This window comes from Perca fluviatilis, chromosome 17 (genome assembly GCF_010015445.1).
Source record: "Perca fluviatilis chromosome 17, GENO_Pfluv_1.0, whole genome shotgun sequence".
NCBI classification, from domain to species: domain Eukaryota; kingdom Metazoa; phylum Chordata; class Actinopteri; order Perciformes; family Percidae; genus Perca; species Perca fluviatilis.
The window spans coordinates 18,318,058-18,342,678 of record NC_053128.1 but is presented as its reverse complement, the minus strand read 5'-3'; the positions used below and the strand labels follow the sequence as shown (position 1 = coordinate 18,342,678).

Genomic DNA, 24,621 nt, shown 5'->3' with positions numbered 1-24,621 from the left:
CCGGTATCTTTAGCGGCCAATCCGCTTTAACACATCACCGGAGAGGGCGTTCAGTGCCGTGCGTACAGGCGCATGAGTCTGACAGACGCATCTTGCTATGTTCACAGCTTCGTTTTTTTCTGGTGAATTAGCATTTTTTTTCCCCCACCAAAACTTGTGTCTTATAATAAAATAAGGTGCTCGGCTGCATCAGACTTTCAGACTTAAATCAAATGCTATCAATTGTTTTTGTTTTATATCACAAAACATTTCTGCGCTATTGATTTAGTTGCAAAAACCTCCAGTTAATCAACTGGAGGGTTATATTTTTTATTATCATGCTGTTGATTCAACGCAGTAGGCAAAACATTATCCCTTATCCTCTGCACCAACACATGAAGTGTTATTTCTATTTTGTACCAAATGAAAATACGCCTACAATCTTATTTACTGTCACATTTAGCCTGTGTGTGCCACGGTGTGTGCATGTGTGCATGTCTGTGACTGTCCGTGTGTGCGTGCGCACACAAGGCTACTGTCTGCAGTAAAGAGATTAGAGGGGGGTTTTCATCCATTACATGGTCGGTACCGCTGTGAGCCCGCAGGGGGCAGCAGATAGCCTGCCACATCATTATTATCATTCAGACATAACTGAGCCGCAGGGGAAAAGGCTGCTCGTGCTGTTTATTATGTTATTACTGTATAATGTTTCTGAAGTCAGACACAACTTATAAGTTATGCAGCTGTTGCAGCAGTAGAGAATGAGACAGAAAGTGCATATAAGGTGTCTGTCTGAGGAATCATAATGATGCAAATACAGTATTATGCCGCAGCCTGTGTCTATTTAAATGCTCTGCCATTACATCAAACGGTGACCCTACTATGTTGATCTTATTTCACACAACCACATTAAAAGATCTGTGGAGGCCCTCGGGCCACCAGTGACACACTTTAGAGCTTCAGACTTGGCCTGAATATTCTTCCACAGTGTTCAAACATCAAAGTTGTATTGGAGGATGGAAGTGTGTAAACTCTTTCTCACATTTGCAAATGCAGACAAATTATCAGTGAGGTTAATGTCGATGTGACAGCCACCCAAATGACTACATATCTTTCCACCTACCTTTACTGGTGTTGAGCAATACAGATACTTTGCTTTTATGTGAGCAAGTTTTGACAAATCTATTTCTGACATTTCTGCCTCTACCCAAATACAATGACAATGAATGGAATTCTGTTTGTGGTGCTAACAGCTATGAAACATCACATTTAAAAACATCAACAGCAACATGTTTTTTCTCCAGAAATAGTGTCCCCATTTCTCTGGATAATCCATAGAGCTTACTGCCAACAGTTCTTACTTCTTCAGTAGAAAGTTAAATTAAATAAGAACTGTCAGCGGATAATCTGTAGTAAATGGGTCACTGTTTCTCAAAAGATACCTTGCTGCTAATTTTGATATATTTAATATTTGATGCTATGAGCACCACATGAAATCCCTTTAACTTGACCATTTTGCATTTACCGTAACCAAGTGTTAGGATTGACTCCTTATATAACACAGAATGATACAATTATTCTCAAGTTGTTTGGCAGTGAGGATGCCTGTAAAGTTTGAGCCAATTGCCCTACCTCTGAATATAGAAAGTGAACCACACAGATGTGTTTATGACTCTTTTTATGCCTACCCTGAACCTAACCATAACTGCTAAAGAAGAAGAAGAAGAAGAAGAAGAAGAAGAAGAAGAAGAAGAAGAAGAAGAAGAAGACTGTGATACAGAGACAGGATAGCAGATCTAAAGTGAGCAACAAAGGGAAAAAGGCTGGTGAGTGAAGCCAAATCATAAATAAATAAATATTAAATAAATAGACATTATCTATCTGGTCCACCCAAATATAAACAGTGAGAATAAACATCTGTAAAAATAGAAATAACACCAGTGGTCCTGTTGGCTCCTCTCAGTCTCTCATATTATGTTTCCTGCTTAATCTTGACCCACCACTAGAGTGGGAGTTTTGTTTGTGTCAACCCTTGTTCCTTCATTTTCCTGCACATTTGTTTGTTTGAGTTTCAGTTTCCTCACATGGCTTCACAGAAAATATAATACTCTTCTACATCACTGGCTTTTTAACAACACATTCAATGTTTGGGTTTTAATAGAGAAAATTGACCTTTGTATCTGAAGGAAATGTTTAAGAGTATTTCCTGGTCAGCTGCTACAGACTTTTTTAAGGCTTCATTATATTTATTAGTCTGGTTTAAAAAAAAAATTGATTAAAGGCAGTTTGTAATAATAATTTGTGTCTCATATAGTTTTTCTACAAAAAAGTCCAATTACTTTAAAATTACAGCTACTCCCTTTTCTTTATTAGGAAATCCAGAATCTATGAAAATGCACATATTAGTAATTTGAAAGGTTTGACAACTGGATGCAATATGTCCCCTTCGTCCCTGAAAAGTCCATTCTCTTAGTGTACAGTATATGCAGTGAAAAACAGTAAATCTTCACTTTAGTGAAGCTGGAACTAGAGAGATTTTTGGCAAGAGTTTTACTTTCTTTTTAGTTATTTAGACACTTCATTATTAAAGTTGTTATTAATGAATTTATGATCAGTGGACCACTGAAGTGTGTCAGCTGAGAGTTTTTGCCACATTGAGTGAACACACTCTTGAATAATAACTTTTTTTCCCACACTGTCTCCCATTAACATCTGTGCTTTGTTCACACAGCTGCTCCCCATATTCCCCCTATTGCACAACTCAACAAGAATAGATTGTAATTTATCCTCTCCTTCACTCTCACTTTGAAAATTCCCAAATTTACTGGAAATGTGTTTTCCATCTGGGAAAAGAAATGGCAAAAGAAATGGGAAAGCAAAACCAAAACCTATAACACCGTCTTGGGTTTGAATTTGGATCCCCTGAACTTCTGGGGGTGGCTTACGGTCAGTTGACTGTATAGACTAACTTTTGGATGAAAACCAGATGACAAGTTTAAACTCTGTACGAGGATTATTGGCTGCTCTGGGAGAAAGTTCAACTCCCATCTGTCTCCAGGATTGTGAAACATGAGCAATAAAAAACAAAAGAGAGTTATATGATCACCTCACAGCCACCCCCGTCTCTCTCCCCAACACTCATATATACATATACAAACACACACATCATTGCTCCTACGTAAATATTTTATTAATTTGACTCCAATTGAAACAGCTCATTAGTGCAACAATGCTCTTGCAATGCAACACAACCAACTGCAGCTCAGTGTTTCATGATTCCAGTTCAGTTCAGTTTAGTTCAGTCACTTTATTATCCCAAATGGGAAACTTGATATGCAGTCAGGAGTGCAAAATAAAAAAACACATTCAATCAACATAAACAAGACAAACAATACAAAGACATGAGTACAACATCTTTTTCTCACCACAGGAGCAATCTCTAGAAAATTCTACATTACATGTGCAAATTAAGCCAAGTTATTGCACATAGAACAAAGGAGTTTTTACTCTTATTGCTCTTGAACCAGGGTACTCTAAATCTGCGAACTGAGGGGAGTGTTACGAACTCAGAGTTAAGGAGGTGGTTTGTGCTAAACAAACACAGTAATTTCCTCCAAACACTTACATCATTATTCGTCTGTGCTCCTGCTAAGGCCAGAGACATTCAGTCAGGGCAGAATGAATAAAGGATTTTATTACATTTTAGACAACCATTCAGCTGCTTCTTGTACAGACAAGCCCCAGTTGGAGCCGACATCCGCAGCTGTTTTGTGCTGCCAACAAGGGCCACTAGATGGAGCGTGTATGCTTTCAGAAAGATAGAAATCTGCTGCTCATTGCTTGTCTGATTGAAGATGTTAGACAATTTCTCATTACTGGCTCATCTGCAAACCACTAACTACATTATAAAATATAAGCATTAATAATAGAAAATGAAAACTGAAATAGGCTATATAATATTAGTGATGGAAGAAGTACTCAGCTATTTTAAGTAAAAGTAATGTAGAAATACTACAAGTTAAAGTCATCTATTTATAGATTTACTTACTTTCCAGCTCCTCTGGCACCACCTACAGCCTATAGTGTGATTTGCAAAAATCCACAGCTCCCTGTTCAGATCCTCCAATCAGGGCCAGGGGGTTGTCTAACTGCGTGTCAGTCTCTGCTCATGCACACGCATTCATTCTCCCTTGTAGGGGGAGGGGCTTAGGAGACCGTTTCGGCTTCAGCAGAAAAGGGGGTAGGGACTGAGAAGTTGTCGATGTTCAAATTTTTTGTCTAAGTCCTGGATCTTCACAGTCCTACCTACAGCACCTTTACAGTTTTTTTCCAATTGCTAAAACACAATTTTGCAAACTAGGCTGGTTTTATCAAATACTTAACACAATTCACAAAACCACACACCCAAACTGCAAAATACCTCATATATCCTGCAAAATGAAGCACTGCAACCAAAACTACATATAGCATTATCAAAATCAAACTTTTGCACCACATGGTGCACACTTCATTCATATAAACAGATTTTTGTCTAACCAACTACACACTGTTGGGCATAATGAAAAGCACTCTCATCTTTAGTATGCTTTGTCGTAATACTAAAATAGTTCAAATTGTAGAAAATTCTTCAGATTGTTCACATGCACAGAAATATTTGCAGATACACACACATGCTGTTGAAACATTTTTATTTTTTATTTTTCACCAAACAAGTCAGTGCAACATATGCACAGCAGATATATTTACGTTGGACTGAACCAAAATATGCTCACAAAAAAACAATAAACTGAAAAAGAAAATTGCAGAAGTTTACTTCCTGATTAAAGTGGTAACAATTAACCATTGAGGTGTTTGGCCAGGTGGCATATATATTGGCCAATTAGTGTCATTTTGAATGGCAGTGTTTTGAAATGGGAAATATGTGACTTTATGTTAGATTGTAGTGTCTTATGCAGAGAGTGTTCAGTGCATTTAAAAAGTGCCACTTTGAATTGGAAAATGTGTGTAAAGCAGAACATGGAGACTTGAGAAGAGGTTTTGCTCTCTGTGTGTCAGTTTAAATAATTGTGCATGTCATTTTAGTGTGTTTGCAATTGGAAAAAACTGTAATATATATTACAGTTTTTTCTGATGGCTTAGGCAAATTTTTTGTAACTATTGGCTATTTTTGCAAAACTCTACACACAAATAAGAAAACCTTTCACCAAATCAGCAAAACATTGTAGTTCTCTTGCAAAAGCTAATAAACCTTGCTTAACTCTTCAAACCTTTGTTAAAATGGTATTTTCGTATAATAAAGAGTTAACACAAGCCATCACATTAATAAGCACACAATGCGCCAACTACACACTGATGGCATGAATAAAGAACACATCTGACTTTTGCTTTCTCTGTGCACAAGGTAGGCTATTGTCAGTTTGAGGTCATACTGTTGTCATAGTTCTGTAAACATACAGGGATCCAAACTTCAAGTATTGGTGTTATTTACACACATCAAAACAAACACAATTTTTTTCAAGTCAAAACCCAAAATAGTAATTTCACTGAGAAGAAAAAAAAAATCTGTCTACATTGTGTCGTCTCTCTGGGTCTGGCCACAAAATGTTGTCTACATGACATGCAATGTCCCCTAGTCCAAGGCACCGGGGAAAATATCTTCTGGAATGCCGTATCCAGCCCTGACATGATGCCTGGTCAATATCCCCACATGCCCCCACAGGGGGCATATTCATCGATGGGGATGACGGTCATAGACCTTCCAGCGCCAGGCAGAGAAGAACTCTTCAATTGGATTCAAGAATGGAGAGTATGCGGGGAGGTTGAGTACAGTGAAGAGTGGGTGATCTACAATCCAGTTGCAGACCAAAGCAGCCCTATGGAAACTAACATTGTCCCATATGATAATGTATCTGGTCAGCTCTGGTCTCTGAACATTAGTGAGCATGTCAAGTAAGGTGTCCAGGAATGTAATGATGTGTGCAGTGTTATATGGGCCTAGGATTGCATGATGGTGAACGATGGTGAATGATCCATTGTACTCCACACGGACAGCTCACCTGTGGCTTATTTATAGTGCTTAGGCTGAATGCAAAGTGAACTAATTATCTAAAACAGTTTTCACATGTGATAGTGTGCCAGACAGTTGGAAAAATAGTGTAAATAATAGCCATACATGTGTATATTTTTGCTAGGAGTTTGTTGATCATTTGGAAAATGAGTGTAAGCAGTTAGTTGTGTTTACAGTTCCGCAAAAAGAGTGCTGTGCAGTGGATTGTACCTACAGTTTTGCAAAGTGTGTGTTACAACATTGCAAACTGAGTTCAAAGCAGTGTTTGTGCTTTTAGTTTTGCAAACTCAGTGAGTGGTTTTGCTATAAGTATTAATAGTTTTAGAAATTGTGCTATGACAACCGTGGGACTATGGATGGAAATTAGCCCTTGGCTACAATCCGGCATGTTTACATGCACGTATTCCATGTTTGTTCATTAACATGCACTGTCCCAATCAAATAAATAAATAAAAAATAAAAATCACAGTTAGGGTTTAAGCATTCAGAAAAAACTGTAATACATCTTCATTTATTTGTTGATCTTTTTGTATTATTAATCTGAATCTTTGATGTAACTAATGTTAATACGTTTTTACATCCCTGAACTTTACTTGAGTAATTACATTTTTTGCTACCTTATACTTCTACTTCACTACAATTGAGAGGAAAATATTGTTGTTTTTACTACTCTACATGTATTTGACAGCTATAGTTAGTTACTTTTCTGATTAAGGTTTTACATAAAAACACATGATGAACTTCTATTTACAAAAAAAGAAAAATATAAACACAGTGTATGGCTAGGGCCCTTTGTCACATTTCAGATGTGAGTTGTTTGCAAACTTCTCACATGGTTTCATTTATATAACTGTTCGAGGCCCAAAGAGGTTAAATAATCAAATTTTTCACAAAAAGCAAAGATTAGAGAAAAGTCAAAAAAATTAAAACAAATTTGTGTAGCAGAACATTGTTTTTTCTCATTCCCTCTCCCATTAATCCTCTCACGACCCCTCAGATTCATCTTGAGACCCTTTAGAGGGGCCTGACCTCTAAGTTGGGAACCGCTGGACTAAATGTGCCTGATTGTATAAACATAAAGTAATTAAAACTTGCTCCAGTGTATATTTTATATTGTGGTATTGGTACTTTTACTAAAGTAAATTATCTGAATGCTTCTTCCACCACCAAGAATGGCAAGCCAGCACAGACTGCGTTATAGTCTTGCGAGCCACTCGCTGCTCCTGTCATTCAAGAAGGGAAGATGTTGTTAGAGAGTTTTTACCAGGGTCAAACCACAGGAAGAAAGAAACAGAAGGCCAAATTAATGAAAACATTCCTTCTGCCTTCTACATCACTGTAGCACTGTGTGTACTAACCTTTGGCCTGTTACTGCACACATCCCAAGTCTCAAAATAACCAGGTCAATGAATAATGACTTGGCTGGAATATTGGTTTAGTAAACAAGGGGTGTAATCTTTTTGAAAAATCTTTGCAGACATTTTTTTGTTTCATGTCCTTAAGAAGTGGTCAACTAAACACATTAGCAATGTCACAATAATACTACATTACAGGCGATTTGAGGGGTGATGAAGGGGGAGGTCATCCCTCTTGTTAGCAAAATAACCAAAATGCATGCCCCTTGTTACAGTTTTTCATAAAAAGAAAACCTCTCCTTTTTTCAAAACTCTACACACAATTCCCAAAACTGCACACACAAAATGCAAAATTCACACACTGCATTCAAAATGCCATAAACACATCTCAAAATGAAGCATTTGCATGGAAAACACTGTTTTCATAATAGTACATTTTTGGATATACCATGTAAGTTCTAAATCTAAAGCTCAGTTGTCTTTCATAGGTTTATATCTACATTTCCATACAAGGTTCTAGAGTGAAAGTAATCTGCTGAGAAGGTTTCAAAAGTACACTGTAAACACCAATGCGATGTTACAGTTTTTTTCAATTGTTTACACACAATTTTGAAAACCGGGTTCTTTTTGTCAAAATATAATCACAATTATCCAAACACCACAATCAATTTGCAAAATTCCTAGATTGTTTGCAAAATGAAACACTTCAGTCAAAAAATACACACTTCAGTCAAAACATATACACATATTTGTAAAAATGCTATTAGTTTTCATTTTAACCAACACAGTTGTCAATGATCATACACTATTGCAGCCAGTTTCACACTGCTGTGATAAATAAAAAACACATTTGTAAAAAAAAAAAAAATGTAGGCAATTAGATTTTTGGCCAGACATTCTTATGTAAGAGATAATTTAGGTGACAAAAAATAGTGAGAAACTCACAACATCATTCATGATTTGTTTTGAGATCTAAGGAGAATGTACACAAATACTGTAGGCCAACTATAACCTTACCAAGCACTGCACAACACTTGATGCTGCAGACTGAATATTTCAAGTATTTATTTCAATACTTACAGTATTTCTACCATAATCAGTTTCAGTCATCAACCAATAATGATATCAATTACTGTAAACAAATAAAATCTGTAGACAAATAAAAATTACTGCATGAATTACAGTACATACACTTTGACTCTGAAGAAAAGTAAAGTAAAAGTAAACAGAAATGAAAGAAAGCTAGAGTAAAAGCAACAAGAATACTGTAACTATTCGTCTCTCCGTCTGGCTGGATCAGGCCATAAAATTTCATCCACATCACAGGCTATGTCTTCATTGGCAAGGCACCGTTGGAAGAATCGCCTTGTGTGACGAATCCACCCCTGCACTGAAGCTGCTTCAATAAGATCACATGCCTGTTCCATGGCCTGAATGAGGGGCAAACGGTCATAAGGCCGCAGGTCATATACCTTCCACCGCCACGCTGAAAAAAATTCTTCTATAGGATTCAGGAAGGGGGAGTATGGGGGAAGATATAAAACTTCAAAATCAGGGTGATCATGGAACCAGTTCTGGACCAGAGCAGCCCGATGGAATGGGACATTGTCCCAAACGACAATGTACCACTTGGTGTAATGCGGTGACAATCTCAAGCAATCGGTCAAGAAATGCAAGTATCAGATTTGCATTATAGGGTCCCAGATTTGCATGGTGGTGGAGGACCCCATTTTGTGTGATAGCAGCGCAAAGGATGATGTTACCCCCTCGTTGCCCTGGCACATTAGTGATTGCCCTATTACATTTCTCCCTCTTCTTCTTGTTTTTGCAAGGTTAAATCCAGCCTCATCCACATATATAAATTCATGTTGAATTTCAGCAGCATCCATTTGCAAGACTCTCTGAAACACAAGAAAATAGGATGCTATTCAATATCTATAGCACAGTATATTTTTTGTGACAGAACATTATGAGCAGTGCATGATACCACACCATAGTCAGATGAACAATGCATACCTCCACATACTCATTGCGCGGATGTTTCACTCTCTCTGAATTTCTGTCAAATGGTACCCGATACAGTTGCTTCATTTATATTTGATTTTTCTTTAGGATTCGACCTAATGTTGACAGAGAGACTCGTTGGATGTTATTGAAAATATTGTCATCATTGATGATATTGGCTTGGATTTCTCGTAGCCTGATACAATTATTGGCCAAAACCATGTTCACAATTGCGGCCTCTTGTGCACGAGTAAACATAGGGCCCCTTCCACCTTGGTGTCCTCGACCCTCAATCATATGTAAAAAAAAAATAAGAAAAATAAATAAATAAATTTATAAATATATGACAGCCTACAGTCAAATGTCACCGTAAACAATATTGATTATACAAGCTTCAGTTTCAATTTATACTGTGTGGTTAGCTTACCTGTTTTCTCGATGAAATGTCCGAAATTACTGGCGGCAACGTATTTCTGCTGAGATTTGGTTGAACTCTTTGTCCAGCTTCCATCAGTGTCAGTCCATGGTTGATAACATGGTCAATAAGTGTTGCACGGATTTCTCGAGTCAAATTTGGTCCTCGTCTTCTTTGTTCAGGTTCTTCTCTTCCTCTACCTAGGCGTCTTCCTCTACCTCTTTCTCCTCTTCCTCCTTCTCCTCTTCCTCTACCTAGGCCTCTTCCTCTTTCTCCTCTTCCTCCTTCTCCTCTTCCTCTACCTAGGCCTCTTCCTCTACCTCTTTCTCCTCTTCCTCCTTCTCCTCTTCCTCTATCTAGGCCTCTTCCTCTACCTCTTTCTCCTCTTCCTCCTTCTCCTCTTCCTCTACCTAGGCCTCTTCCTCTACCTCCTTCTCCTCTTCCTCTACCTCCTTCTCCTCTTCCTCTACCGCCTTCATCTCCTCTTTGAGCTCCCCCTCTCATTCTCACTCTTCTTCTTCTTCTTCTTCTTCTAACTCCTTCCATTTTTGTTGAAGACAGGTGAACTCACCTGCTGCCTTTTATAGCACACCTGAGTGCTGCGTTTTCAAATTAGCACATGTGTGCTTCCACACCTGGTAGATGTGTTTATCCAATTCGTTCATTAGTGTGGTAATTGGCAATCCGGTGCTTTGTAATGACGAGGAAGTAACCTCACAATCCTTATCTGTGTCTAAGGTGTGAAAATGTGTGTAGAGTTTTACAAATCACTGTGTGTAATGTTTTGCAAAAAGGGTGAAGCAGACATTGTGTGTAATGTTGTGCAAATCTGTGGAGGTGTTTTGCTCATTGGAGTAGAATTTTGCAAATTGTGTGAAAATTTTTATTTTAGTGTGTAAACAATCGTAAAAAACTGTAAAACAGAAAATATTTATTTGGCAAAACAGTACTATTGTAACAGTAGCACAGTGTTGAAAACTAAATATCACTAAATATATTTCCACTCTGTAGAGAATTCAAAAACAGTATGAGTGTGTGCAGTATAGTTACTGTAAAAAATGTAAAAAAATATTGTAGTACAGCACGATAACCAACCTCATTTCTCATACAATGCAGTGCAGTACCCTAACCTGCATCCCCCGTCTCCATCCCCCAGTAGCAGAGAGAGTGCAGTGGCAGAAGGGTTGTTTAATTGAATCTAGTCCGCCTGAATCAATGTGACTCAATGACTCAAAGGTTTGTTTAAGTTAGAATCTATGGCCCTGACCATGGCTCTGAAATATCAGTAGCCTAACTGGGCTGTGTATCGATGAATCCATAGCGCTGTCCATGGTGCTCAAGTAGCAGACGGATTTGTAATTGTGACTTTTTCTCTGAGTGCTGCCTTTCTGTCAGTTTCGTCTTGGATCTTGGTATTAGTTAAAAAAAATTGTTTACTGTATGAAGTGGTTTGCTAGTCACGGGTCAATAAAACAAAGTGGGTCCATTCCACCCTGATAAAGATGAACAAATTGCCTACTGAGTACAAGTAAAAATTCAAAAAGCTATATATATATATACACACAACACAACAGTCCTGCAATAAATCATTTCATGAAAGTTGTAATACATTTTTCTTTAAACTGTTCAGAAAACAAGGCCCATTTTGTACATTTGCTGTTTGCCAGTTGACATGAAACTTTTTCCATTCTTTCTGAGTATTTACAGACTTCTCGTCCAGGTTGGCAAACTGCCTCTGCTAATGATGCACATTATATGATACCTGTATGAATAAAAGCTCTGGGACAGCCTCTGACTGGACCTTGTGGTGAGACTGATTTCTCAACTGGTCAAGAACTTCGAACTTCTGTTTTACAGTTTTTGCCGATTGCTTACACACTGAAATCAAAAGTATTACACAATTATCAAAACCTTACACTCAAGGAGCAAACCACTGACTGTCAAATGGCCGCACCTAGGAGGCAATCTGTGAAACACAGCCACCAGGTACACAAACACATGACTGCTTAATTGTAGACACACCAATCAGGTTTAAGCACTATAAAAATGCAGCAGGTAAGTATAGTTATTTTTACTGTAATTGTAACCCTTACTGGATACAATATATTATCCTTGTCTGTTGTTTGCTAAGCTAACAGTGTTATGCACACTACTGTAGTATTGTAGCATGAAAACTGGGACATGTTTTGTTGTGATTTTCCATGTTGACATGTTGACTGATTTGGCCTTCATGGAGAGAAATACATAATATTTTCCTCTGTCTGCAGCATTGGTCTTGTGTAGTGTTTGGTGAACTTATTGTATATTTGCACTTTCTTTGTGTACTTCATTCACAGTACTCTAATCACTGAGAAGTAGAATTGCTAAAATTGTTTTAGGTTAGCAACAGCAGTGTGTAACTGGTTCAAACTGAATTACAGTTTTTCTCATTTGCTAAAAAACTAAAATCCATTGGCTGAACAAAGTTCTCAGTTGCCTGAACTCATTAAGCTAATTGTGCAGTCTGTTGTCAATACCTTACGTAAACCATTTCACATGGTAAAACACAATTTGCAGATCTCACTTAGACTTTTCAGCAAAACTCTAAACACATTCTCATTCTTAAAACACATTCTGCACTCTAATGCACATGTCATCCATACCGGTAAACACAAGTGGCAACACTCAAATACAAATAGAGAACAGATGTCATTGATTGAACACAATGACTCAAAATTTGATTTCACTTGTTTCAAATGATGTGACACAACCAATATAAGCCAGTTCAGAGGGCAACGGGGGAAGAAGCCTCTTGTGATGTCGACCAAGTGCTCTGGCCTGACCCAGCCCAAAGACCAGAAGAAGCACATTGATCACGTTTACACCTTTGATTTTTGTCCCTTTTAGTATTGTATACTGTAGTACAGTGCATTGTAGGCTGTATACTGTACAATGAACAAATAGTATGGCCCTGAACAGCAGCTCAATAGATTTTGACTGGTTACAGGTTCATATCAACAAAGAACAACAACTACAGTATCACAGAGACAAAGGACAAGTTTGTGTGATGCAGGGTAAAGAACAACATTTTTTGCAAAGAGCAAAGAAGAGTAGTAATTTCTGATAAATTTTGAGCTACTATGATAGAACATGTTTTCGTTCATCTAAAGACAATGACTGAAAAATATGAAATTTGTTTTGAGATAAAAAATGTACTTCTCCCTGAGAACTATATGTTTTGAACAATGTGTTTTTGATTTTTTTGTGTATTGTTTACTGACTGCTTGATAGTGTATATCATTTGGATCACTTTGTTTATGATTTGAGAGCAGTGTTTGATTTTGAACACAGGTAAAACTGTTTTGATGCGAAAGTTTCATTTTGCGAGAGGACTCCGAGGTTTTGTAAATAGTGCTTGAAGATGAGGTTTTGTGTTTAGTTTAGTTTTCAGAAAATGGAGCAAAGTTTCAGAAATTGTGTTTTAGCAATAATATGAATATATAATATAATATAATTTGGAAATAATGGACATTTGCTTTGTTACACCCCACTGCTGCACATGAGATACATTGTTAATGGCTGGGAAACAGCACAGACATGCAGTAGCCCACTTAAACTGCTAAATGTCTGCAGGGTGTTTCAGTGTCAGCTACAAACCAGAACAGGATCCTCTGTTATCCGACACTTCTTTTAGAGGGACGAACTGGGATTGAAGATAGATGGCCTCAGGCTCTCCCCCTGTGAACATGAAATGCCTCGCTAGCAGAGCAGCTACAAGTCAGCAGGATGTTGATATTATTCTGCCCCCAACAGGTCCGTACAGGGCACCGTTCTCATCCACACACAATATTAAAATGCTGAGATGGAAACCAGCTGAAAACCCCCTGAGTCATCAGACTATATCTAATGCTTTCCTGATGTATGAGAGCAAATACTAACGTTGAGGGCTTTATATATTGTGCAAATTATGTGTGATAGGGGTATACCGAAGCATCTTTGTCAAAAGGATTTTACTTCAGACTTGCCAATTACAAAAACTCCACAAAAGGCAAAATGTTATTCAAATCATGTTTATTGTTGAAGCAACAGCAGGCAAACATCACTTTAACTTTACTAAAAGAGAGACATGATTTAATGAGCCAAAATCTAAATTAAGCACATTTTACAACCAATTTTTATCACGACAGTGATTTGTTTGAAGGTTGATGATTTATCCATCAAATGAAAAAGTTAAAATAAAACATTTATTTTTAGGATGTGGGTGACTCAGTGAGTTGTTTCGTACCAACAACAACCCATGAAAACAACGCTTGTGCATTCAGGGACAGATTTGTCCTTGAAGTGCAAATGAGTAAACATTTTATTTCTAAGATCAAAGGTAGTAATTTACTCTGCATGTCCACAACACACTCATGCAAACTGGACGCACACTCTAATTAGACACACACACACACACACACACACACACACACACACACACACACACACACACACACACACACACACACACACACACACACACACACACACACACACACACAACAAGCATCCAGTTCATTAATGTCCCTGTAAACACAAATAAATTGTAATAGTATACTGAATAATAGCGTGGAAAGAGAACAAACCACATTAACATCTGTAAGCAGGATAAATTGTGGGCAGTTGTGCTCCCATGCATGCATTTTATTGAATCCCCTTATAAGATAATCTCAAATTTATTGGAACATTACTGTAATGTACATGTTAAAATGCTCTCTGTCTGTGGGATCTGATATTGCGCTACAGTAAACAGTCATGCCCAAAAAATACAAAAGTATAAGAACTACACAATTTAAAAAAAGACTAGTCAAAAAGAAACTGTTGCAGTTTACTCATGCCACAACAAAGATGTATGTGCACGCTGTAGCACCACAGAAGAAAAGATAAAAAGCAGAGCTGTTTGTAATCGTTTCATTATCTGTGGGTATGCCTTTAAAAGCAGAGTGGGCATCTTTCTTGTTGCTTATGGTCTGATTCATAAATATAATCGTTCGTACACCACCAGTAGACAAAATTATCTGGGGCTAGTCCTATTTGCTGAAAAAAAATAGATCCTCTGCTCACCATCTGTGACTAAAGGGGCCGAACAAGACCTGATAGAGGCAGTATTCAGTTCATCTGCAGCTCATGTCCAAACACTGTGTGTGTTTTCTGCATGTCTGCATGTGTGTATCAGGCTAACCCCACTGCAGCATCAACATTTACTGAAGTTTCAGCCAGGTTACTGTAAGTAAAGTAAAAAAAGTAAGTAAGAGAAAATAAAATGGGTGCTTCATTACCTACTGTAACAATTATTTCTAAATATTTCCTGAATTATCGTAATACTGTGTCCCAACAGAAAAAAAACTGGGAGCATATTTTGTGTGAACAAAATCTCACTGCAGTTGAGTTTCTGAATTTCTGGATATTTTGTTACTTATTCAGACTTTTCACAGAAATGGGGCAGCAGGCGTGAAGTTGTCTGAGAGACCAGTTGGGTAATGTGCTTGGGGAAAATGAATTAGTAACACTCCCCCCTTCTTCAACTGCTACTGTTGAGGTGCCATTGTGCAAGGCACTTAACCCTCAGCTGCTTCAGCGGAGTGGCAAATAATGGGAAGCTTCAAGGTGGGAGAGAACTAAACGTTAGAAACATAAAGCACTTGAAAACAGCAAACGTGTTCAGTTAAATCCATAAATAAACTCTTAGCATCTGTACAACCGCAGAGCTGCCTGCATCACATTGCTAAGTTTCAGTAGACGGAGCATCCAGAGGGGCACACAACATGGTTACTTATTTTAAGAAACACATGGGTCACTGTAAGCATCTGCCACAATGACAGCTGCTAACAGAGGAGGCTAGACTTAGGGCGAGGTGATACTGAGGGATGTAAGGGCAGCCAGTCTAAAAGAAAGCAGCTCAGGGCGATCACCTCCCACAGAAGTGCAGTGGCACATTTTTTGACATGTTTTCTTCTCCAAAGCCCCAGGTTTGAAGCTCCAGTCTGTCCTCCTCCTCCTCTTTATCATCTTCCTCTCCATCTCCCTCCTCGTACAGACTGGGCTCCTCCACAGACGTCTCCATGTTTGGGTTGTAGCCACTAAATTCCTGCGCTTCCCTGTACTCATAAATGGTGGGGAGGCTACTGCGCAAACCGAAGCGGCGCCGCAGGGCCACAAGCAGCGGCTGCGGCACGGTGAAGACATCCACATTGTTGCCCAGGTCGACCCATGCCAGGCTGGGGAACTTTTTAGGATCCTTCACTGCATCTGTCAGGTCTTTGAGGATGGCCATTGTCAGACGGTTGCCATTGACAGCTAGTATGGTCAGTTTGGGCAGGCAGCCGAGGGAGGGCAGCAGCAGCCGTAAGCTCTCATCCTGCAGCTCGGTGAAGCTCAGGTCCACAGCCGACACTGCATCACTGCTGCTCTGGAGGTAGAAGGCCACGCGGTGGATGTCTCGGCCAGACAGCGGGATGCCTGACAGGTTGATGACATCACCGGATAATTTCTTCTTCAGGGTGGTCTTCAGGCTGTTTGAAAGAGGAGGAAAAAAAGTTATATCTCTTTGTTTAGGTTGTATCTCTAAGACACAAAATGGTCAATTGTTGCAGACAGTATAGGTATGCTAATTCTTCTGCACGGTCAGTTAGTTTTTAAAAAGTGTGTAAAGACAAACGTTCTATAATTAATGATACTGGGGTTATTGATTTAAAGGGCTCTGTAATGGGGTGCCACACTGTCAGTAGTACAGGGGAACTGCAAAGTACGCAAAAAAGAAAACAGAATTCACCAGTAGAGTGTGAAGAGTATAGCAATCAATAATATAAAGAAGAGAATTTGCATTTAAATGTGTCTCGGTCTGAGTCCCTCAAGCAACAAATTCTGTCTCCTGGGCTGAATGTCATCCACTGAATAGCACCAGCTGTTTTCAGTTTCATGTGTTATTTCTGTCCCGTAAAGCCATCTCTAAGCCAGATCTCTAAGTCTTTAAGTACGAAACAACCATCAAAGACATTAAATAAATGGATTCATGATTGGAAAACAGAGTCAACCCTTCTGTCAGGGCCAATTAGTAACAGATATGTCACCTTGTTTTGAGCTGGGGTTGTAGTTTCAAGCCTGGGACGAGTGTCATTTTGTACACAGGGATTCAGGAGAGAGATGCATCTTTTGCTTTGGATTTTGAAAATTCAGGTCACATGTGTCTAAGCATGTGTCTGAAGTCTTGTGGGTGACACATGAATAAGCCACTTGAGCTGATGAGCACATTTGAAAACAACAAGAGAACTCACTGGTGTGATGCCCTTCTCTAATGTTGCAGCCAGTCCGTATCAACTCCTATAACATTGTCGGACTCACAATGGACAGTCAAAAAAAAAAAGGGTCAAAATCGACACAGCAGGAACAGAGATATTGTCTTTTTTTCCCACACACATTGTTCTTCCTTTTCGAAACCTGGTGTCTACCCACAATGCAACTTGACCACTGATAGTTCTGTTGGATATGTAGGTGTATTATGCTAGTAGCTCATACATCCAGATTCTTTTCATATTCTCAAGCATCAGTCCTGACATCACTTGAAAACCAAAAGTTTATGTATTGGTGGAGTTTTCCTTTGAATATGAATGAGGTACTGGCCTCAAAAAGATTTGTATAATTTGTAAATTGTTTTTATTTACACTTCAGTTCTTGTACGGATTAAATAAGATATAACATGTTAAGCAGAGATGATTTAGAGGCAGCTGGTTGCTGACCTTTGTTACATTTGGACAGAGCCAGGCTAGCTGTTTCAACCTACCTACTTCCAGTATTTATGCTAAGCTAAGCTTTATATTTTTTGTATACCCAAGAGTTGTATCTACTTTCTCATCTAACTCTCAGCAAGAAAGCAAAAGAGCAACTTTCTTGAATAAAATGTTAAACTTAAATTTTTGTCAGAATGTGATAAATGTCCTCTGAGATTTTGTGCAGAACAGACAGGAGGATAAAACGATAGATGCAGATGGACGAAGACACTATAGAGGGACAAAAATGGCCGAGAAACAAGAGTGATAAAGGCAAGTGATCATCTATTTCAGTCCAAATGACTTCAGACAACAGGTGTGAGATGAATCCATCTTAAGGAAAAATGCTACCATAACTATCACACTTGTCAAGTTGAATCAATTTATTCTTCACTGCCTCTGATAGCACACTGCAATCTGAAACAAAATGTTCTCCCTATACCAGAGTGTAGTTAAATATGCATAGGAGAGCTATAAGGAAGCTGCATACATGGAGAGTAAAAGACAGAGTTGCAGTGCATTAGGCTCCTTTTGTTTTTACTGGCATAGACTCAGAGGGAAAACATCTGCCAAACAAATGACAATGAGAAAGAAGCGTGGGTGACTTTGTTTAAAAAATCAGCCAAACAGGAGAAACACGTTCTGTTTAACTGGCCTTAGGTTTATCCTCTCTTTGTCTTAGTTCTATTTGCCTTCGCTCCTCAGGCACAGCGAGGATTATCCTTGCATCTCTCTCCACTCTCTGGTCTGTCTGGGAGCCTTAAAAAGCGCCAGGCTGTGCTCTTGACATCTATTCCCCCTTCTGCTCGGTTAAAGGAAAGAAAAAGATCTGTAGCACACCGGGGCTGTGATTCGCAAGATTATTGATTCCAGGAGTAGGCTATAATTCATCTCCCCCTCCTTCATATCCTCACTATTGCTCACTGCCTCTCACTTTTTTGCTCTTTCTATTTCTTGGCCTATTTTCTTTTTTCCCTTTCTCTTATAATTTCACTGTCTTTCTTGTTCTAAATTCGATCTGCTGAAGGACTTATAACCACTCTTACATTGTTCTCTTTTACTATACAGTATTTGTAAGATTCTTTTAATTTTTTTATACATATTTCTTTTTTCCAATATTTCAGGACAATCAATCCAATAGTTTTTGAGACATGTCAGTCTGGACCAAGACTTACAGACCGTAATTTCCACCTCCAGTTGGCTGAAATGGCAGGGAAACACGTCCTTAAAATATCAGAAAATAGTGAAATGTCATCACCATTTCCATCAGCCAAGGTTGATGTCTTCAAAATGCATGTTTTGTCTGACCAACAGTCAAAACCCCAAATATATTGAATTTACAATGATGATAAGCAGCAAATCCTGATACATAGAAGCTGAAATCACCAAGTGTTTGACGTTTATTGATCGACAAATTCCATTATTAATTGATTTTTTAATTGATGTTGATTCATTTTAAGTATGTGTTTTATGTATTCATTGAATACATAAAACGAGATTATGAGATTCATTGACTGAAACATTATTGACTTTGACTGTAGCATCGAAAAATGCCAGGAAGGACTGTCTGCATATGGAGCTTCTTGGCACACGCCTCCACTCGTGTGACTTTAGAGGGTTTGCTGTACCACTGTGCAGCTTCTGCACTTTACTGTAATGAAACTGATTGTGGGCATCGACTTTTGTTCTCTTGGATTTATTTATAGAAGGGTTTTCCTACCTGTGCTGGAGAACCCCTCTCACCTGTGTGCCTATGTTTGTGTAGGAAGAGGTGAAGTCAGGCAGGGTAGGCACTGTTGCTGAGTGGGTTGTGCAGAGAAGAGAAGGTGTGTGTGTGTGTTCGTGTGTGTGTGTGTGTGTGTGTGTGTGTGTGTTAATGAGACAGAGTAAAGACGACTATTCATACTTCATCTAAATCCTCTGCCTCCCGGCCCTGTGGGCACAGTTCCACCCACAGGCTGCTCGTCTGGCCACAGGCCCAGGGGCACAGCTAGCATTTATAAAGCCACAGTGTAGACTGTAGTCCATCACCATGAAATTATAACAACATAAACAACACAATGTCTCATCTTGCTCCGCCTGATGTGGCTGCCATGCTCGTAGGCAGTGGTACATATGCTCTTGGACCAGCTCAGACACAAACAACTTCAAAGGATAGTGTACCCACATAAACATGATGTGAAACAAGAGCGTCCCCTGCATCGGGACTCATTTAAAAGCAAACAACTGAGGGAAGTCCATTTATTGACATCCTCAGGAGCAACTGATACAACAGTGCGGGAATCTTATAGGAGCAGACTCTCTTATGGCAAAAAATATTGGCTGGTTCAGGCAGACTGTCTAATTACTTTTTATAGCCTGTCTTTCCTCTGGGATGTTGTTAACTTTAACGCACTAAACAAGGGTCCTTGCTGTTCTATAGTTATGTAAACCCCAGAGTTAGGAAATAAAACATCTGTGGTTTGTGATATTGAAATGGAGTGAGCTTACAGCAAAGGTCAGAACAAAACTTGAGAATATGTCTTTTAATGAATTGTTTTAATGAAACAGTGTTTTGAGATATGCTGCTAAGAATCATTCAATCTGTATTTTAAGTGAATTGATCCATTCTGAGTAACAAACCTACAGTGGCTTGATCTATCATGCAGGCTGCCAGTGTTGGTACAGAAATTTACTTACTACAGTCTCAGCTGCCCAGCGACTATATTGCAACAACTGCACACAAAACACTTCTGCTTAGCGGTCTCTTTCCACAGCAAGAGTGAAAATCTGTTTTAAAATTTTGGATAATGTGTGTGAACTCAACTGTGTCTGCACAGTTATTCCCCCCAAATATTTACCACATAAAATATACAGCAGTATATTGTAAGAGAATATTGTATATACTAATTTCGAAACATCATCTTCTGTTAAAGATTTAAAAAAGGATGTCTGAGACAGGCTTACTTATTGATTATGATTACCAATGATCTCCTCCTTACTGCTTTTGCTGGCGGTCTGCACTGACTTTCCTTGACTTAAGCTTGGCATTTACAGTAGATCATAATATCTTAAATTGTCATCTAAAAGAACATGGTAGGACTTTAGAGTGATTAATTTCCTACCTCTCAAACAGCCCCTTTATAGTTACTTCTGGTAAATTCAATGAATCTGCCCCTCTGAATTGTGTAGTAGCCCAAGGCTCTGTCCTAGGTCTGAAATGTGCCATTTCAATGAGGTCCTCCATGTGATTGTAGGCCATCCAGAAGCTTTTTAATCCATAGTGGAATTACAACATCTATGTAAAATAACGAAATAATTATGAATCCAAAAATAGAGTCACATAATCTCCAATATATCCTTGACGCCTCAACCAAGCCTTGTTCTGTGTTGTAGCCCTTCCAGAACTTTAGTAATCTGGCTTGGACCTTCATTGTGACAGTAAATTGCAGAACAATAAATCCACTGGATGTGGAAATGAGTGTGATTTGGCCTACTGATTTCTAATAGCACACAAAAATGCATTGGAGATGACACTAACTAACAAAACTAACTTTTTGGATGAAAGCATATGGACTTTTCTGGGAAAGAAATTTAAATAGTTTTATGTTTGTGTTAGTTACAGTGTTACAGTGTTTTTGTTTCCCCTGATTGCCAAGACTTGGGATAAGAATTTCCAAATGCCAAAAGTCTAATTCATTGTTGTTTTCTGTGTGATTTCAATAGATTTCTGTGAGATTCAATTTCCATTTAGTCTTTTCTTTTGTCTTTATAGTCATATAACAATGTAATATGTGACATTCCTGCAGCATACACATCCTGATAGCCCAGGTTGTCCTGAAAAGAATGAGGTCTATAACTTGTGTATTACAAGGATTACAGGTGACCTAAAGATTGGAAAAATGGCTTAGACCTACTATTATTATTATTATTATTATTATTATTATTACTGTATTTTTCCATCTTTATCCTGTTGTGCTATAGATGCCCAGACAAGACGAAAACGTCTCCATTCAAAGTCACGACAGGTCCATTGATTTCTGTATTCACTTATTTTCTAACCCACATCCGGTGCCACTCAGTGTCAGGTTAGTTGTCTCTCCTGATGTTACAAAATTTAAGTGCTCATCATCAGCGTTAGTCTGCAGCTTCCCTATTTCTCCATTCTGCTAATCAATTTCCGCTTGAATGCAACCAAACACTCCTTCTACTTGAAAGAGACAAAGGGATGGAGAGGTGAACCTTTTAAACTAGAAAATGATTCACTGCAGAAAATGCTTGTGAATGTTGAAAGGCTAAATTTCTAAAGCTAAACTGGGTTGCTGGCATAACTGCATAAGAAGAATGTGGAGTAGTGAGAATAGTTGGAAAAGTGGGAATGGTTTTAATTAGTATATATTTAATTGAAATGATAAATAATACCAATAATGTATAATGTATTGAGTGGAATATTTAAAGTTTTTTTGGAAAAGAAAAGTCACAGTATAGGATGTCAAAATGTCATAGTATAGTTAGTATTTTGAAAAAGTGATAAAAAAGTCATAGTATAGTGTGTTGAAATAAGTGATAAAAAAATCATAGAATAGTTTGTCGAAAAAAATGATAAAAAACCCATAGCATTGTATGTTGAAAAAAGTCATAAAAAAGTCATAGTATAGCATGTCGAAAAAAGTTATGGAATGTAGAAACATTTCATAAAAGGCCATAGTATAGTATGTTGAAAGAAGTCAAACTATAGTATGTCGAAAAAAGTCATTAAAAAGTCATATTTCACATTTTCACATTTCTTTCTTTCTTTTGTTTGTAAAGCGTCTTTGAGTTCCATGTAAAGCGCTATATAAAACTTATGCATTATTATTGTTATTATTATAGTATAGTATGTTGAAAAAAGTCATAGTATTGTATGTCGAAAAAAGTCATGGAATAGTATGTTGCAAAAGGTCATACAAAGGTCATAGTATAGTATGTCGAAAAGAAGTCATAGAATATTATGTTGAATAAAGTCATATAAAAGTCAGAATAGAGTATGTTGAAAAAAGTTATAGTTGAGTATGTCGAAAAATGTCATAAAAAGGTAATAATATAGAATGTTGAAAAAAGTCAACAAAAAGTCATAGTATAGTATATTGAAAAAAGTTATAGTGGAGAATGTCGAAAAATGTCATAAAAAGTTAATAGTATAGTATGTCGAAAAAAGTCATTAAAAAAAGTCAACAAAAAGTTATAGAATATTATGTCGGAAAAAGTCAGAATAAAGTATATCAAAAAGAAGTCATAGAATATTATGTCGAAAAACGTCATATAAAAGTCATAATGTAGCATGTTGAAAAATGTCAAAAAAGTCATAGTTTTGTATGTCAAAAAATTTCATGGACTAGTATGTTGAAAAACGTCATATAAATGCTATCTGACCTGATACACAGGTATATGTTTTCATCATGAAAAGAAGCCATAGAATATTATGTCGAAAAAAGTCATAAAAACGTCATAGTATCGTTTGCTGAAAAAAGTCATAGTAAAGTATGATGATTAAAGTCATAGTAAAGTATGATGATTAAAGTCATAAATAGTACTAGTATGTCAAAAAAAGTAATTAAAAAGTCAGAGAATGGTGTGTTGAAAAAAGTCATAAAAAAGTAATGAACACGTGTCAAACTCAAGGCCCGCGGGCCAAATCCAGCCCGTTGCAGATTTACATCCGGCCCGTATATCAATTTGGGTTCACAATAGATTTTGGCCCGCCTAGTTGTGCGCCAAACCAAAAACACAGGAAAGTGTTTTTTAAACTGCAATTACCTGTCATTCAAAGCAGAATATGGCTAAGATTTGCCAACTCTGAGAATCAGAAATTCCCCCAGAAGCAGAGAGTTTTCATTTTCAGGCTGTGAAACAGGTTGTTTTGTTTGATTTGCTAAATTCTATGATGGCTGAGGAACTCTTTTGCTGACTTATGTAGGACTGTCAAATTTACAAAAAGGTGACAAATTTCTGAGAAAGCCACAAAAAAGTCAGAACAAATACAACAAAAATGAGGAAAAAAACTACCAAAATGTATGGGACAGCATACGGAGCATCATGCAACAAATCAGGTACATAATGAGGGTGGTGAGTGTTGTAAGTTTAAAAGGTCCATGTCAGTAAAAGTGTGGGAAGGTATCTTAAATTGTGTGGTTGTCTGTTGTATTGTATTTGTTTGTTTGCTGTATATTGTTTGTTGAGCCTCTTGTCTGAAGACAATTTTCTACCCCCTGTAGGGATAGACAATAAAGCTTTTTGAATTTGTTTCGGTGGAACATATGTAAGTTTAAAAGTGGATTTAGTCATGCAACAGAAAACTCAGATTGGACAGATAGTCTAGCCAGCTGTTTGGCTTTACCTTGCAGAGATCTGAGAAAAGGTTAACCATAGTCAACACAAAGGAAACCCAAGGCAACAGATATCCGGTCTAAATGAGTGAATTCCAGCAGATTTTCTGGCAAGTGGAACATCAAGGATAGGAAAAAGGGGTAAAAAAATCATGATTCAGAATGCTGAATCAGCATTCACACAAAAAAGGCTGAGAGGGTCGAGCCAGTGATGGAACACTTGAATCCTGGACTCGGGCTCGAGTCCAACTCCAGTCTCTATTGATTCGCGGGCTCCCTACTACATGTTCACATTTGAAAAATGCAGAGAGATGCACCCCAGATTGTGAAGTTTGCCTACAGGGATTTTACATCCAATGCTGGAAAGAGCACCGCTAAATGTTGTTTAGAAAAAAGTCAGTAAATTTGCAATCATGACAGTGGTGTCATTTTTGTTTAATGTAGACCCTCTTTTATTAGCTCTTTAAAGGTGCCAGAGTAGAGAAATGTAGGCAGTTTTGGAATTCAACACAGACTCAACCTTGATGACTCGACTTGGACTCAAACACTGGGGACTCGAACTCAGGTAATGGTGACTTGACTCGACTCAGACTCTTCTTTGGTGACTCTGACTTGGACTAGGACTCGAATACTGGGGACTCGAGACTCGACTCGGACTCGACAGTTGGTGACT

The 24,621-nt window shown here is 38.0% G+C and overlaps 1 protein-coding gene across 1 annotated transcript in view; it reads right to left on the bottom strand.

Annotated features, from left to right (window-relative positions):
* Positions 1 to 13,853: 13,853 nt before the first annotated feature.
* The window catches only part of lrrc75bb (leucine rich repeat containing 75Bb), a 32,990-nt gene continuing 22,222 nt past the window's right edge, over positions 13,854 to 24,621 (bottom strand). The window contains exon 4 of the mRNA XM_039780805.1: positions 13,854 to 16,350. Coding sequence (XP_039636739.1) covers positions 15,747 to 16,350 — 604 coding nt within the window. The 3' untranslated portion in view covers positions 13,854 to 15,746. The remainder of the gene's footprint in view (positions 16,351 to 24,621) is intronic.